This window comes from Rattus norvegicus, chromosome 3 (genome assembly GCF_036323735.1).
Source record: "Rattus norvegicus strain BN/NHsdMcwi chromosome 3, GRCr8, whole genome shotgun sequence".
In the NCBI taxonomy this organism is placed as follows: domain Eukaryota; kingdom Metazoa; phylum Chordata; class Mammalia; order Rodentia; family Muridae; genus Rattus; species Rattus norvegicus.
In genome coordinates, this window is record NC_086021.1 from 185,936,025 (window position 1) to 185,953,580 (window position 17,556).

The 17,556-nt window shown below is 48.8% G+C and overlaps 1 protein-coding gene across 4 annotated transcripts in view; it reads left to right on the plus strand.

The window, feature by feature from the left end:
- Positions 1-14,868, plus strand: part of Cdh26 (cadherin 26) — a 52,708-nt gene extending 37,840 nt beyond the window's left edge. The window contains exons 13-16 of one of the 4 annotated variants that reach the window (XM_008762509.4): positions 236-313; positions 3,747-3,800; positions 8,075-8,149; positions 13,195-14,689. In XM_008762509.4, the coding sequence (XP_008760731.1) occupies positions 236-313; positions 3,747-3,800; positions 8,075-8,149; positions 13,195-13,398 (411 nt within the window). In that variant the 3' untranslated portion in view covers positions 13,399-14,689. Of the gene's footprint in view, positions 1-235; positions 314-3,746; positions 3,801-8,074; positions 8,150-8,579 lie in introns of all 4 variants that reach the window. The other 3 variants (XM_039105150.2, XM_039105149.2, NM_001191745.2) reach the window with 3 other exon arrangements.
- Positions 14,869-17,556: the final 2,688 nt, after the last annotated feature.

Genomic DNA, 17,556 nt, shown 5'->3' on the forward strand with positions numbered 1-17,556 from the left:
AACAATCAGTAAAACATCCCCTCTTGCAAGTGCACCATCCAGGTTTGTGGGGCAAATGTCTCCTCCCCGATGACATTGCTGTCATATGTTTTAGTTTAGTTCCTGGATGGCACCCAGAAAGCACAGGGGGAAGTGGAAGTAGGGTGAGCATATAAAAGCTCAAAGCTTGCTGATTTTTATGACTGCCCTCAGTGGCTCTGACCTCTTGTCATATTTCTTTCCCTGGTTTTCACAGATGCAGCCAGCTGGGGAAGACCAGATGCTGGCTCTGTCCTTCAACAGAGCTGTGGCCAGCGCCAAGCCTGGGGTGAAGGTAACACATCTCTGTAGCCTCTGTCTGGTTTTAGTTCTGCAGGAGAAGCTCCCTGGCAGCTTCCCAGACCCGCGTGTGATGAGGCTTCTGGACAGGGACCTGGAGAGGGAAGATTTTTCTCCCTGTGCAGTTCAGTGTAGTTTAGGACTGTTTACAAACCTGCCCAGTGTTCCTTTCTCTTATGTAGTAGCTGTCTCCATTTTGAAAGCCAAAAATTGAGCCTGGGCTGCCAAATTAATGGCATGACCAGGGTCTGTGCTTACCCTGTTCATTCAGCCCTGTTAATTGGGGAGGTCTTCTTTGGATCCATAATTAAGGCCATGATGCATGGCCTGCCATTGCTTTCTCTTTCCTTCTCTAGTCTGGAAGTTTCTGGAGTCGGGGGCATTACCCTAGGTGTGACTCATTTGGCAACCCTGAGGCATACTGTGCATGTTAGTCCCACACGTTCACACTAGAACAGGGGAGGGAATCGTGTGTATTAGTTGCTTTTCTGTGTAAAACACCATGAGCAAAAGCAACTGGCAGAGGAAGGGCTCCAGCTCCAGGTTCCAGAAGGGGAGTCTGTCACAGAGAGGCATGGCAGCCAGCAGCAGAGGCAGGAGCCCAGAGAGCACACCTTGATGGCACGCAGGAAGCAGAGGGGGAAATAGAAGTGGGGTGAGAGTATAAACTCTCAAAGCCGCCCCTAATGACACACTTCCTCCTGGCTGGCTCCTGCCTAAAGGAGACACAACCTCCCCAGACAGCAGCACTAGCAGGGGACCAAGTGTGCAAACATGAGCTCTCTGGAGGACATGCTCAGTCAAACACCTCTAGGGATGTCCTTACTTTACAGGGGAGAAAACTGAGGTGTTTTGGCCTCTCTGGGTTTCCTTCCTGGGATCCTGTATAAAATAAGCACTTTCATGGTGATGTTTAGACCAGCTCCTGTTCACACTTTCTCAAAGCTAAGGAGCCACTTAAGACCTACTGCTAGTTCAGTGCTTTAGACTCTGCTGCAAGGAAGGTGCTCTTTCCAAGCCACTGTTGATCGAGCTTTACTGCCAGCTGCATTTCCTTTAGGAGTGTGCATGTGTGTGTATGTGCATATGTATATGTGTTTGTGTATGGGCGTGTGTGTATGTGCGTGTCTGTGTGTGTCTATGTGTGTGTGTATGTGTGTGTATGTTCATGCATGTGTGTGTACATCTGTGTGTGTCTATGTGTGTGTATGTTTGTGCAAGTGTGTGTGCATATGTGTATGTGCACATATGTATCTGTGTGTATGTATATGTGTGTGTGCATGCCTATTTGTGTATGCATGTGTGTGTACGTGAGTGCGTGTGTGTGTGTGTATGTGTGTGTGTGTGTGTGTGTGTGTGTGTGTGTGTGTGATATGTGCCTTGTGCTTGAGGGTGCACATATGAACATGTGTATAATGTGCTTGGAGACCAGAGGTCAATCTCAGGTGTCCTTCCTTAGGTTCCATCTCATATATTGTTGTTATTGTTTTGTTGTTGTTGTTGTTGTTGCTGTTGTTGTTGTTGTTTTTGAGACAGGGTCTCTCACCGGCCACTACTCCCAGCTTTTTACTTAATGTGGGTGTGGGAATTGAACTCGTATCCTCACGCTTGTGTAGCAGGCGTTTTGCCAACCGAGGTATTTGTCCAGGCCACCAGCTTAAGTTTCTTTGAAAATTTGCTTTATTATTGATTGGAAAGTATAAATTAAAACCAAGAGGCTGTTTTAATTAGGATTTTATTGCTGTGAAAAGACACCATGACCTTGACAAGTCTTATAAAGGAGAATATTTCAGTGGGGCTGGCTTACAGTTCAGAGGTTTAGTCCATTATCATCATGACAGGAAGCATGGGGGTGTGCAGGCAGACATGGTGCTGGAGAGGTAGCTAAGAGTTCTACGTCATCAACAGGCAGCAGGATGGGAGAGACACACTGAGCCTGGCTTTAGCATGTGAGACTTCCAAGGCCTGTGGCACATTTCCTACTCCAAGGCGGCCACACCTCCTAATATCACCACTCCCTGTGAGCTGATGGGGCCATTTAAGTTCAAATCACCACAGAGATCTTATGCAAACATGGCCTGTTATCAGGTCTCTTAAATCTAAACCAAGGCATTTGCCAGCATCCCTCCTAGACCTCCCTTTCCCTTCCTTGTGCTTACTCACACTAGAGACCTGTGTCAGTCACAGAAGCTCTGGACTCCATGTCTCACTCCAGCAGACATCTCAGATGCCTGTGGAAGATCTTTTCCCATTGCTCTCCCCTCCTAGCTGTCCTTGCCTCTGAGGGTCTGAGCTGGCTCCCTGCTGAGAAGAAATAATCACCCAGAAGAAACCAGCATTTCTCCCAGGACCCTGGTGTGATCCTGCCATGGACAGACCAAGTGCCCTCTGTTCTGGGGACTCTGGGGAGTTACTGAAGGTTGCTCCTGGCTGCGGTCCCTCACCAGTGCCAGGAACATAGTTCCTTTGAGGGAGAGAACCCTTCGAGAAGATCCCACCATGCATTTATAACAAGCACATATACAGTAGGAACTCAAGAGGAGGAGCAGCTTCTGAAAGCTGAGTATTCCAACATTTTTCTTACTATTCCAACTTGTGTTGGTGTCTGTTGTGTGAGGGTCAGGGGTACAACATCAGTTGGTAAACTGTTGTACACGAGGAAAAGCTTCCGAGGTGAAGCTTCAGAGCCCATGTAAAACAGATAAGCCATGCTGGCCACTTGTAACCCCAGTGCTGGAAAGGCAGAGGCAGAAGGGTTCCACTTATAGTGATAACTCCCACCCCATATACATGCAACTTGTTGGATAGCTCTTACCAAACATGGCACATCTCAGCCCTGCCACAGACAAAAGCATTTTCTTCTCTCCATCTGAGGGCACCAGAGCTCAGTCTCTAAGATTGAAAGCAGGCTAAGGATCAATCCTACACTGTGGCTGAGCAGAACCGTGGTTCCCACTCCACAGTGTGTAACCGTTTGTGTGGGCTCTGCTGGGAGTGTCCCTGTGTGTGAACTCTCTGCTGTGAGTGTCCCTGTGTGTGAACTCTCTGCTGTGAGTGTCCCTGTGTGTGGGCTCTGCTGTGAGTGTCCCTGTGTGTGAACTCTCTGCTGTGAGTGTCCCTGTGTGTGGGCTCTGCTGTGAGTGTCCCTGTGTGTGAACTCTCTGCTGTGAGTGTCCCTGTGTGTGGGCTCTGCTGTGAGTGTCCCTGTGTGTGAACTCTCTGCTGTGAGTGTCCCTGTGTGTGAACTCTCTGCTGTGAGTGTCCCTGTGTGTGAGTTCTCTCGAGTGAATTCCTTCACGGCTTTCTTCAATAGTCTCTCTTTTGGCAATGGAAATCAGTGTCATCTCAACGATTCCCAACCATGCATTTACCTCTGCCTCTGATTTATATAAAATCAATGAAATTTCTTTTCTTTCCTTAAATTTAAGGGTTGTGGCATGTTCTTTGAGCCAAGAGGAGCGAAAAACTTAACTTCCACCCCGGTAAGTAGACATGCCTGGTACCGTGGGTTCTGCATGTTCAAAGCCACTAAAATAAGTAGCTTGGAAGGGGAGAAACACTAGGCCCAAAATACAGCCAACACCCAACACTCCAACTCTTGAACATGGTAGAAACAGTGGAGACAGGGCCAGGGTGATGACTTAGTTCATAAGGTGACCAGCAAGCATAAGGTTCTGAGTCGGCCTTGCAGATAGATGTGACCTTATGCCATTCATTGACCAGTCATCCTAGCCAATCTGATAAGCTTAAGCGACCCTGTCTCACCAAATGAAGGCTGGGAGGCAGTGAGATGGCCCAGCAGGTGAAATGATTGCCTCCCCAGCACAATGACTTGACTTCCATCCAACGATTCATGGTAGATGGTAGCAAAGAACCAAATCCTTCAAGTTGTCCTCTGACTTCTGTAAGTGTGTGTGTGTATGTGTGTGTGTGTGTGTCTCTGTGTGTGTGTCTGTGTGTGTGTGTCTGTGTGTGTGTGTCTGTGTGTGTGTGTGTGTGTGTCTGCGGCACAGACAGTTGCAGTCATGCATGCACATGTGAACTCAGGCACAGAGCTAATACATTTTATAAATAAAATAAATGTGGAGCGGCCCAAACAGCTCACTCAATTTCAAGCCTTCTCACATACATGCACATACATGCATGCACCAGAGACATAAATGTACAGCATACACACACAGACACATACACACACACTCACATACCCACACAGACACACACACAGACACACACACACACTTACATACACACAGACACATACACACAAACAGACACACACACAGACACACACACAGACACACACACAGACACACACACAAGGGACACACAGACACATACACAGGGACACACAGACACACACATACTCACATACACACATACACATACACATACACATACACACAGACACACACACACAGACACACACACATACACACACATACACATACACATACACACAGACACACACGCATACACACACAGACACACACACTCACATACACACACAGATACACACACACAGACACACACATACACACACAGACACATACACATACACACACATACACACACAGACACACATACAGACACACAGACACACACACAGGGACACACACACATACACATGCACATACACACACATACACACACAGACACATACACATACACACACATACACACACAGACACACATACAGACACACAGACACACACACAGGGACACACACACATACACATGCACATACACACACATACACACACAGATACACACACACACACACACACACGCACACGAAGATCAAGCAGTTAAGCACACATGAAGTCACATGGGCATCGATCCTCTCGTCTGCTGTGTTGCTGCATACTTGATCCTAGCAGATGTGTTTGTGTTTGTCCTTCCACTGGTGGGTGATTTGAGGTGTCAGGAGATAGGGCGGGTGGGAGACATGGATCCTTCCCTTCTCTGAGCACCTTTGGTAGCAGACTCCTTCTCCCACCAGCCATCCCTTCTAAACAAGGCAGATGAGTGGACCCTTTAAAGCCCTTATTTGATGGGGAGTTGATATAACTCACACTTATTAGCCAAAGTGATGGGTTCAAATAATGATTCTGATAAAACCAGACAGTTGGGCACTGTGGTGGGTTGCAGAGGAACACTTCCTAAAACCTAGTTCACCCCTTGTTGGGAATTGCTCTTTGAAGAACTAAGAAATGTTTGGTATGCTCCTGGAATCATCCCAATTATGATCAGTATTTGAGTATCTCTGTCATTCTATTAAAATTCTCTTTGATTCATTAGACACATGACAAAAAGCTTAATTGAAGTTTCATAAAGGCCAATTGGCAAGGCATCCCAGATGGGGTTCAGAATGATGAAGACCACCTTCGTTTATATTCCAAAAGTAACATTAGAGAACACAGTTGACTTAATCCATAAACACTTAAAAGGAAGTGAAGTGCTATTGAGTGATCACAAGATCACATGACCAGGGCCAAGGGCTGAGACCAGAGGCTGGAGAGGCTATGGAGGAGCCTCCTGCAGTGTGGCCTTACGATGCTAAGTTGGCTGAAGGCAAAACCAACTTGAGTCATCGGGAAGAAGCCAGGCCGTCTTCCAACCAGGATTAGAGAAGGCACGTTAGATCCCGAGGGTCTATGTTGTGTACAAGGCCTGCATTCCTCTCCTTCTGTGTGTGCCTGTGTATGCATGTGCATGCATGTGCGTGCACATCTGTGAGTGTGCATACTCGAGCGTGTGTGTACCTGCATGTATGTGCATGTGCCTGCATGTGCATGTACACGGCGTGTGTCTGTATGTCTGTGTATGTGCATGCATATGTGCATGTATATTCTTGTGTGTGTGCCTCTGTGTGTGTGTGTGAACATGCACATGCTCTGGTGTGCACACCTGTGCACACCTCTTGATGTTCACAATCTTCCTCAATCGCCCGCCCTGCTCTTTTAAGGCTGGGCCTTCCAATCAACTCAGAGCTCCCTGGCATGGCTAGTCTCACTACTCAGTTTGATCTGGGGATCCCCCACCCTCATCTCTGCCTTTCGAGGCTGAAAGTGCAGGCATGCTGCAGTGCCCGCCCAGAATTCACAGGGGTTTTGGAGATTTGAACAGCCATCTGCTTGCTTACTTTGCAAGCTTTTTAACCTCTGAACTTTAACCTCCCTCCAACCCCAGAGCTTGAGTCTGAAGGATTCTTCCTAGAGAAGCACATGGTGATAAACTGAGGGTCATCATCAATGGCGCCATATCTAATCCAGTGCTCCTGATCCTAGGGGTAGGCAGGCAGTGAACACAGGACTTTGGGGGTCAGTCCATGGTTTGTCTGTTGTTGAATCTCTCTTGGTGTAGTGAGCACACTTCTAGCTATGTATCCTCATGTGAACGTGTGTATGTATTGAGACACCAATGTTGTGCATACATCTGTGTGTGTAGACAAATACATAGATAGGTCTGTCATCCAGGAGATATAAAATTGGCCTAGACCTTATTGTCTTTACGCATGTCGTTTGGGACTGGACATTTCTAAACTCAAGATGAGCGTAAGTCATCCAAAGCTCAATGTGCTGTGAGAGCTTTATAAGCCGAGGTCAGCAAGTCGCTCACACTTTGTAGTTTTCAGCAGTTTGTCATTGCCCTGAGACATTCTCCATCTCCCTTGTTCCTCCCCCTGCTTTGTACCACTTTTTCTCCTTCTCCAACCATATGAGAACCCATCAACCCTCCTCCTGGCTTGGGGCCTTTACTGCTTCTTCGCCTGGAAATGCCTCTACCTTCTCCCGATTCCCCCACACTCCTTGTCCCCTATGTCCTGTAGCCCCTCCCCTCCCCGTCCTGTGGCCTCTCCCACACACCGCTCTGTGGCTCCTTCCCCGCCCCTGCCATGTGGTCTCCTTTCCCCCACCTATGTCTTGTGGCCTCTACCCACCCACCCTGGCCCTGTGGTCCCACCCCCCACCTTGTGTCCTTCCTCCCAGTCCCTGTGGCCCCTCCTCTCCCACCCCCCACCTTGTGGCCCCTCCTCCCGGCCCCTCCTCCCAGCCCCTGTGGCCCCTCCTCCCAGCCCCTGTGGCCCCTCCTCCCAGCCCCTGTGGCCCCTCCTCCCAGCCCCTGTGGCCCCTCCCCTCCACACCCTCTCCCTGTGGCTCTTCCACTTCCTCCTTATGGTTCTTGCCCTAAGAGGTCTTTCTGCGTGAAGGACTCTCTTATCCCTTCGCGTCATTCATGGCTCTTCATGTTTCTGTCACTTCCGCGTGCTAGCCTAGCACATGCACGGTGTAAACTGAGAGTAAAGTTGCTTGACAGCCATGTCCCCATCAACCTGCTGGCCTCCATACAGGATGTGGCGTGGGGTTGAGCTGGGAACAGCCAGGTTCATGTTAAGCCACCCCTTACTGTTGTACACTTGCTCTTTGGACAACCGTCAGAAAGGTTAGATAGACGAATTAATATAATGAACACCCGTGTGCCCACCTCAGAGAATGACCTGTGTTGGCCATGAGCAAGGCCAAGGGGAATCAAGATGGGATCTGGGGAGGAATGCAACCATACATGTAGATTCCCCCAAGGGTTGGGGATCGTGGAAAGGACCCTGATGCTGATGACGGATGGACTCCAGCTTCCTCCCACAAGAGTTTCTACCTCCGCGTGGAAGATCCAGCAATGGCCCTTGCCAGATCTCCCCTTACCCAGCACAGAGGGGAGTGTGAGTCCTCAGGCTAGAGGCTGCTGGTTCATTTTGCAGATCTATCTGGAGCGCATGGTGCCCAGACGTCCCCTGCAGCTGACGGAAGGAAGGGTGGTGGAGATGTGGAGCCAGGTAGGTGTTCTCATCCTTACACAGCCTGACGACATCCCTTTGTTCTTCCCACTCTGCTCCGAGTCTGACTGGGGATGCTCTCTCCTAAATTACTGTACCAGTCAACAAAGGTTGCCATAACCCCATGTTATAGTCTGGTGGCTTCCACCACAGACATTTATTATTTCATACTTCATCCGAGCCTTTCATCTGAGGTTCTGGGACCCTGTCTTGTGAAGCCTTATGGTGTTGTGGGCCTTGGGGTGCTCATCAGAGCCTCTGAGCTGAGTTTGTGGGACCTTGTCTTATGAATCCCCATGATGTCCTGGCATCAGGACTGCAGGGCACCATGACCCAAGGTAGTGAGCCTGGCTGTGTAGAGATCACAGAGGTATGGGGCGTCTGCCAGGATCTCCCAGTGTTGACTCTTCTGCATCTCTTCTCTGCTCAGCTCTGCATCTCTGTATCTGCCTTGCACTCCTGCCTCCGGACAGTGCCTGTAGCTGCTGTGATACACGGCAAATCAGATCCACCAAGTTCCTGAGGGGGAGATTTCCTGTCCAGATCTGAGCTGGAACACCATTTCTCAGGCCCTGATCACTGAGAGAAAGATCCTTGAGGAGCCATGATATCACTGTCTGTCTCTGTCTGACTGTCTCCCACCTCCCCACCCCACCCCGTGTCTCTGTCTCTGTCTACTCCCTCCCTCCCTCCCTTCCTCTCTCCTTCCCTCTTTCTCTCGTTCAACCACATAGAATTTCTGTGAAAGAACCTTCTACCCTTACAATATGCCACATTTCCATCTCTGGCAAAGAAGCCGACAGGAAAACAAGCAAACAAAACAAAAGCAAGGAAACCTGAGGGGAGGCGGGGAAGGGCATATTCTGACTGTTTCAGAGGCTTCACCCCGTGTTGACTGTCCCCACTGCTGTAAGCCTGCAGTTTGATCACTTGAACATCATGTGAGTGGGGAATCGTGGCACAGCTAAGGTGCCCAAAGGCTGCCAGGATGAAGTGAGGCGAAATGGGAGGAGCTGGGGCAAAAGGGAGCCTGCGATGATACAGCCCCTGTGACCCACTTCCTCCAATCAGGCCCTACCCTCCCTCATTCTATCATTTCCCATTGGTGAGGGCAGAGTCCTCAGGGTCCAATCACAATCAAGAGCCCCTCCAATAGCCCCACCCCTGACATCACCTCAGTATTCTTCAGGTCCGAGGAGAATAATCAATGGAAAATGAAATATGCATTTGTTACAAAAGCTCCAGGAGAAAGGTCAGCCTGAAGGCCAGGGCCAAGGAAGCTATTCATGTGGTTGAGCTATGAGGACAGAGTTGGGGCTTGGCACAGGCCACTGCTCCTCCCTCAGATTGTTAAGCTGTGAGGGCAAAACTGTGTCTGGGCATAGGCAACCGTTTACTTCTTTGTGCGAGAGATATGAGGAACAGATGCGGAGTTAGAACATAAGCCACAGAGTCCAAACTAGCAATACCAATGAGGCCTGGGCTTCCTAACCATGAAAGTCAGTTGGACAGTTCTACCCCATGGCCAGAGATTCTTTGCACAAATGAAGCCATGCGCCTCACAGAACCTCATGACCAGCTTAGGTGATACCCGTTTTCATGTGTGCACATGCCTCGTTGCAGCCCAGCAGGCAGCACAGACAGGGCCACAGGTCCTCATGCATCTAGGCAGGAGAAGGCTGCATTCTAGTAGAGGAGCGCCCCGCCCCCGGCACGCCCCCTTCCTCTTGCCAACCAGACAAGCAGTTTCTGCAGTACAAAGTAAGCCCCGAGTTCCATGGTGTGAGAAGGGAAGAAAAGGGAAACTCAAAGCTCAGATGAGAAGAGCAGTCCTCTCCCTCACGAGCTCTCAAACTTAGTTGGTGGTTTGTGATGAATTATTGATCTTAGGGGACTCTGGAACTGCTGAGTCAGGGTGCGGAACCCTGCTGCTTGGCCGCCAGCCTTGGGGGTTTGAAGTTGAATTCTTGAGGCGCAGCCCCTGCTGCTGATTCAGTTTTGCTCTGCACATAGCAGGTCTGTCATGAATTATCTATTTAGTTTTGCCCAACAGACGTGACTGGACTCCTAACATCTAGGCCGAGTCTGGAATTCACCTCTCAGCTGAGAGAGCTCCCTTTCCTCTCCACCACAGGGAGATGGAGTGGACAGCAGCAGGGTGCTGGCCACAGCCCTCAGATAACAGGCACAGCAGGTGTGTGGGATCCACTCCTGTCTGTGGGCACCCGACTCCATGCACAGTGGAGGCTGGGTTTCTGCTCTGTGGAGGAACCAGGGCTCTTGTGTCATGGAGGGAACTAGAGAACAGCTGGCCACCAGCTGAGAGTGTGATTGTTGAGTGGCACTAGGACAACATGCTCATCGGGTTCTCAGGGCTCCCAGCTTCTCCTTCCCACCTTACCCACCTCCCTCCCATGTCGTGCTCTGAGCCTCCACATTCCAAGTTCCAACTGCGTTCATCCATTCGAGGTATCTGGAGTCCCTCTTAGCTAAGGGCAGGTTAGAAAAGGCCCACCGGATCCATTACCAGCATAACTGTTGGATGAGGCTCAGTTTCAGATCATGCCATCCTAGAAAAAGGTTGAAGCTCTTCTTCCACCCCTGTACCTCTTTGCTATTTATCTATCCACTCCAACCATTTTGCTTTCCATCCATCCATCCAACCATCCAATCATCCATCCACCCATCTATCCATCCAGTCATTCATCCACCCATCTATCCATCCATCCATTCATCCACCAATCTACCCATCCACCCATCCACCCACCCACCCAACCATCCATCCAAACATCCATCCATCCATCCACCTACCCATCCACCCATCCACCCATTTACCCACCCACTCATCCTTCTGTGCGTACATATATACATATCTCCCTCTTCCCTCTCTTCATCTTTCTACTAACCTCTCTATTAGCCAGTCAGCATATCTCTACCCATCTCTCCAACTTTCTACCTGTCCATCTACCCGTTAAACACTTACTAAGTGACTCAGAATGAAAAGAACCAGGAAACTCTGCCAGAGAGATGTCTGGGCCCTGAACATTGAGCTGGAGCTTACAGACAGGACGTTGGCAGGAGGGACCGTCATTCATGACCAAGAGCAGCAGAGGCCAGGAGGAGAGGGAGCCAGTGACTCAGCGTACCTAAAGCCCTACACATGAGGGGGGTCTGTGCAAAGTGCCTTAGAGAAGGGGTAGGAAGACAGGTCTGGTCAGGTGGGAGAGCTGTCTTACTTAGGATTGAACTATTGCTAGGGATTTAAAGACCAAGAGATGCTATTGAGGAGTTTGAGGGGGAAATCCAATTAGGCCGGAGCCTGGAAAATTCAGAGTGTGGACAAAAGTATGGGGATTGGAGAGAGGCTGTGATGTATGGAGAGTGGGAGGGAGACTCAGAGTGGCCTGCTTCCTCTCGGGGCGACTTAATAGGAAGACCCCCTCCCTGCTTCTTGCTCACATCTCAGTTGGAAGGCATCAGAAGGAAGCTTCCAAATTGGAGGCAGGGCCGAGCATCTCTGATCCATGAGTGATTCTACCATCCAGGAGGAACCCAAGGACATGTGACTAGAAGGGAGGGTCACCAGAGGTTTTACGGCCAGGTGACTATTCCTGATGCCTGTCATTCATAGGTTATGCTCAGTCACTGTATATATCCAGAAGGCAGGAAATGAGGTCCCTCAGGTGCCCACCATGAACAGGAGTTGATTAACTGATTCCTTGCATTCTCTACTGTAGTAACTGGAGAGAGGAAAGGTCCTGAGGCAGTGGCCAAGACATTGGAGAAGAGGGGACAGGATCATGTACATGGAGGAAAAATGAGTAATGCAAGGATTCTGTGAACAGTTGCACTACTGGGGATGCCATGGTGTGAGCCTTGCTAGAGCTTCACATGTGCTGGGCTTCACACAGCCTTCCCAAGAGTGCTGCACCCAGTCACGGTTATTCAGCATACACTTTGGTTGACTTTGGGTGGTACTGTGACATAACCAATGGTGTTCATGAAATTTTGGAGTGTTTTTGTTATGTTTTCTGCTCACTAAAGTAGGTATCCATAGAGATAAATAGATCCCAATAGCTTCTAGGACCTTCTGATGTGGACTGTCTGTTAACCAGCTTCCTGTAAAGATCCAGATAGGAAACACTTGAGGACTTGAGGGCCAAGTCCAACATCTGTGTATGGCCAAGGCTGTATTGGCTTGGAAGCATGGCTGTGTTGTAACCAAACTTTATTTTCAACAAGTGTTGGGCTGAGTTTGTCCCCAGGATTGTCGTATGTCAGCCTCTGTAATCTGATGCTGAGGAACTCTGGTGGAGAAGGTGGTTGGAGGGCAAGAGGAGGCACTCTCGGGGATATTTAGCTTGAAGTCTGTATGTCTGTCCCTGTGTAACAGACCAGACAAGGTGAGGTAGAGTCTTTGGTTCTGGATGTGATGACATCAAGTGTCCCAGACTAGAAGTGGTCACCCATCACCGTTGCAAGGGAATGGGTAACACCATGGCTTGTGCATGGGTGCGGGAGAACACAATGTGATAGGAGTAGACAGAATGATACTTCAGGGCAGACTGAGTGGAGACCACCCTTTCTAGGAGATAGTGAAGGGTGGGCAGACTGGAAGGGCATTTGTGAGTTAGGAAGGGTCCTCAAACAAGAAACATAGTAAAGATGGAAATAGAGGGAACACTGGCCCAGGTGAAGATCCAGCTGAGCTATACGCAGGAAGTGTCCAGGAAGTGGGAAGTCCAGGATGTGGGAAGTCCAGGACTGTTCCAAGGATGAGTGCACAAGGCAGCAAGAAGGGTGAGAAGTCCTGGGGTAAGGGCTCTATCAGTATCTTGGCTGGTCGTCATCATAGTTGGAATAGTGAAGAAGAAGAAGAAGAAGAAGCAAGACAACACCTCCTGTTTCAGCTTGGCTGTCAGCTGAGCCTGTAGGCCCGAGGCTTTCCTCCCACACACACTTCAGAGTCTCTTCAGCCAAGAGGACACTGATGCCATCTGGGAGCCTGTAACAGTGAATGTCCCTTTCCTTGCCTTTCTCCACAGAAGCTCCAGGGTGTCGATGTTCTGGAAGGTGACACTGGCGACCTGCCTCATGTGTACAGAGAGGAGGGAGAGTGTGAAGGAGCTGAGACCCTCAGCTCTCTCACCTTCTTGGAGCAGGACCTCTCCTCTGAACTGCTGGACTCTTCAGGCTCAAAGTCTACTCCACCTGAAGCAATGTGTTTTACATCAAGAGTTCCTTCATAAAGACATGTGAGGGGCATGATTTGGGAGAATGGTCACTATCCATGGACCTCTCTTTTTGTTCTTTACCCTTAGTCACTTCCTGGTCTGCAGTGGTTTGTGTTGCAAATTTGACAATCACCTGGTAAACACCTGCAAGATGTACCTCTGGCATGTCGCTGGCGGGTTAGCTTGTGTGTATTAAAAGAGATGGGGAGAAGTGCCCACTGTGGGTGGCACCATTCCCTAGGCTGTGGATGGTGCCATTCCCTGGCTGGAATCATGGATGGTATACATGGAGAAAGCAAACTAAGCATTATCGTTCACCACTCTCTGCTTCCTGATCTCAGAAGACCGTGACTGGCTGATTTAGACTCCCGCCACTTTGCTTCCCGCCATGATGGACTGCACCCTTGAACTGAGCCAGAATAAACCCTTCCTCTTCTAGGTCACTTTTATCACAGTGTTTTATCACAGCAGCAGGAAGGAACCTGAGACGTGGTCCTAGGGTGAGGATCAACCACGGATCCGAACTCAGTGTCTTGATAAAACAAAGTGGAATGGCAGGTTGTGTGCTTTATAAATGTGATTTGTTGTACTTCCTGGAAAAACTTAAATCGAATCACGTATCCTTTGCATCGGTTTGCCTCTCAGCTCTGATGGTAAGTGAAAACCCAACCCATGGATCACCCGACTGCTTGGCCAGCAGTAGTTGATTCTGTGAGGAAGTGGAAATGGGTTTTGAGAAGATTACTTACATTTCTGTAATTGTCGTCCTGCTTCATTTTAAGCGGAGAAAGGTAAAAGACGGGAAAGCGTCTCCCAGAGTATTTGTAATAAGTGTTTTCAGTGATTTTTAAAAAAAGATAACAGTCCCTTTCCACACTTTGATTAGCTAAACCAGCTATGTTATTTCGGGGAAAAATAATTAAGCTTAAAATCGTATAAACAGAACGTGCTTTGAAAATCTAAGACAGACCCGCCATGATTTAACTTCCTCCTATCAGTATAGTAAAAGAATTTTTAAAAACTTTGAAGAAATATGTTCTGATTAGATTTTTGTTTAAACAAGACCATAACGTTTTGCTGGATTTTGTTGTCCTCCTGGTGTTCATATAAATTGTAGGGTAGATGTGGGGTGGGTGGGGCAGGGTGGCGGCATTCTTTTAAAACTTGTACACAAGGACGTGGGCCCTTTTAAAAGTCTGAGCAGTTAGTAAGCACTGACTTAACAAAGTTTGTCCTCTGACTTAAACGTGTGTACCATGGCCTGTGTATCTATGCACACACAGCACACGTGCACACACAGCACACATGCACACACAGCACGCACAAAATAATAAAAGAAAAAATATTTTCAGTCTCAGTTTTTGGCTAGGGCTAGTAAAACAGTCATCAGGTCTTTCTAGATGCAAGCCAAGAGAAAGAAAATGAGCACCGTGGAGGAATCTGGCCCATTGTCTGTTCTTGTAAATAAAGTTTTATCGACACCCAGAGCTTGGCACCTTCCTTTAATCATCCTTCTTGGAAATCCTAGCTCACGGCAAACATATTATGATACCTTCGTGCCCTGTGCTAGGATAAACATACTGCCAGGTGCTCCTGAGAGGTTTTAAGTGAGTGAGTCTCCAATGGTTGCCCATCTGGCTTTCTTCTGGTCTTGTGGTACACATTTGCAAATTCTTGCCTTGTAAGACGCTCTCCGGCACAAAAAGTAATAAAACACTCATGCGATATTCATGAACGCAGATTCAGCAATTAGCAAGAAGGGCAAAGCGGTGGTACATTGTGTAGATTTAATTAGACATTTGTTAATACTGATCTTAGGTATTTGTAAGACCCACACCCTTTCGATGGTTTCTATTGGAGAGGCTGGTACCAGGAGGTTCCCTGAAAATCACTCACCTCCAGTGGTGACCTCGAGGATGAAACTGGTTCTCGCTAGTGGTGATGTACTGTAAAGTAGACAATGCTGGTTATATTTTCAGGGAAATGTACTTTTACTAAGAACCTTTAGCCTCCACATGGCTTGCTAATCCAAAGTCAGCTATAGTCACTGGTGTTAAAAATTAATCATGGGCCTCATTTAATTAAATTAATCTATGTATTTTAGCATGCTGTAACAACCCGGGTTGCTGAACTCCCCGACTCAGGCGTATGTGCTCTTAGGATTTGCTGCATGCAGAAGACCTTGTAGTTGGAAAACTCTCTTTTTACCGTCATGGTGGGGGAGCACCCCAGCAAACCCTGCCCTTGGAGGGAGGGCTTTTGGGAGCAGGAGTTCAAGCCAGCCTGGGCTATAGAGTGAGAGCAGTCTGAAAAACAAATGAGCATTCTCGAAAGGAAACATGCAAACCAAGACCCTCAGCAAACGGACAGAGAGACATCATTTATGTCCTGTGAAGAGAGACAGTGACCAGCCAGTGACCAAGAGCTAGGGTAGCAGTGGGTCAGGGAGATTTGTGGAATCAAAGCCCCTCTATACCACTGTCTGAAAACCTGACTGGCCAATGGCCTCTCTGCCATCAAGAAAAAGTAGTAAGAATTCTGGAGGCTTAACTCAAAAGCCGTCAGGCTCTTCAGCTAGAGGCTGCAGGAGGCCAGACACCCCCCAATACCCCAGCACAGGCCACCTCTTCTTGCTCAGGGAAAGAACCCAGCATCCCACCCTGTGTGGGCTGTCCATTCCTGCAGCAACATTTCCCATCCTCCACGCAGATGCAGACATGTGACAACATTCCGATTAAAGGAAGGCCATTTCCAGAAAGCACTTTGCAGGATGGAGACAAGCTGTCTGTCCCTTGTCTTCTCTTCCTTGAGGGAATGAGAGCAAGATAGGTGGAGCTGGGATAGCCATACGTCGACCCCAGTGGCTGCAGGATGGATGGGAGAAATCCCTTGACCCCAAGGGTCCCATCCCACGACTTCTACCACCTCCTCATCCCCGCACCACTTTGAGTTTCAAAATGAAGAATTAAATACTCCTTGTTTACGCTATTACTGTTTTATAATTTCCACCGCTTGGGGCTGAGTGGAGTCTTAGCTGACACAAAATGCAGAACAGAGTGGGCCATGAGTAGCAGAACTTAAGCCCGTGGTGTTGGCTTAATGGATGTGTCCAAAGTGGCAGAGACTCAAACACAGAGAGAGAGAGAGAGAGAGAGAGAGAGAGAGAGAGAGAGAGAGAGAGAGAGAGAGAGAGAGAGAGACAGCGCTGGTGACCCTCGCTCTACAGAAACATAGCGTGGATAACAGTGGTCCTCGTCCATCTTTTGAAGAGCCGCCTCTGTTCTGGACAGGAGTGTGACAAGAAGCAGCATGGGAACATTCATGATGTGGGGTCCATTAGTTGCTGCTTTTAGCACCATGCTAAGAGAGGGACAGAGACTTTGGCTAACGCTGGCCAGGAGACAAGCGGGAATGAAAGACACACAGCTGTGCTAATGGAGCCGCTGTGGACAGCTCTGCAATCTGTACCCACCAAGAGCTGGGCAATTTGGGGACTGAAAGGGCTGAAAACAGGGACTGCTGTGTCTTTGAAAGGACATCTGCCATCAAAGTAGTGTCTGCAGCTCAGTACACTTAGCAGAAAATAAAACCAGAGCCCCATCTCAGCGACTGGGCCTGAGTGAGAGTCACCATCAGGATGCTTCCTCCCCAGCTGTGCCATCGCTCGGGCTGCCTCGGGGGTAAGTGCCAGGTTGCAGGGTGGAGACAGGCCTGTCTACAACCCTTTTCTCCTTCAGGAGAACTGGGGGTGGCTGTGTTCTGAGGACTCACGTGGACTTGGATCAGACAATGCAGAGACTCTGTGGCTCTTCCTCCACTGCCCTCTAAGATAATACCTGGACGAGGACACAGTGCGAACATTCATCCTCTTTGTATTTGTGGCTAGCACCTGCGCCTACCCGTCCTTTGCCACATCATCATCACCCACAGAAGTCTTCACTCCCACAGACTGGGATGAGCTAAGGCCCAAGCAGAGCCTGCAGCAAGCAGCTGACGGTCTGTCTCCAACACACCACCCTCCCTCTCAGTCCCTTGGCCACTATTGAAGCCTGAGTTTCTAAAGTTCCTTTGTTATAAAGACCTCTCTCTCTCTCTCTCTCTCTCTCTCTCTCTCTCTCTCTCTCTCCATATATATATATATGTATATATATGTATATATATATATATATATAT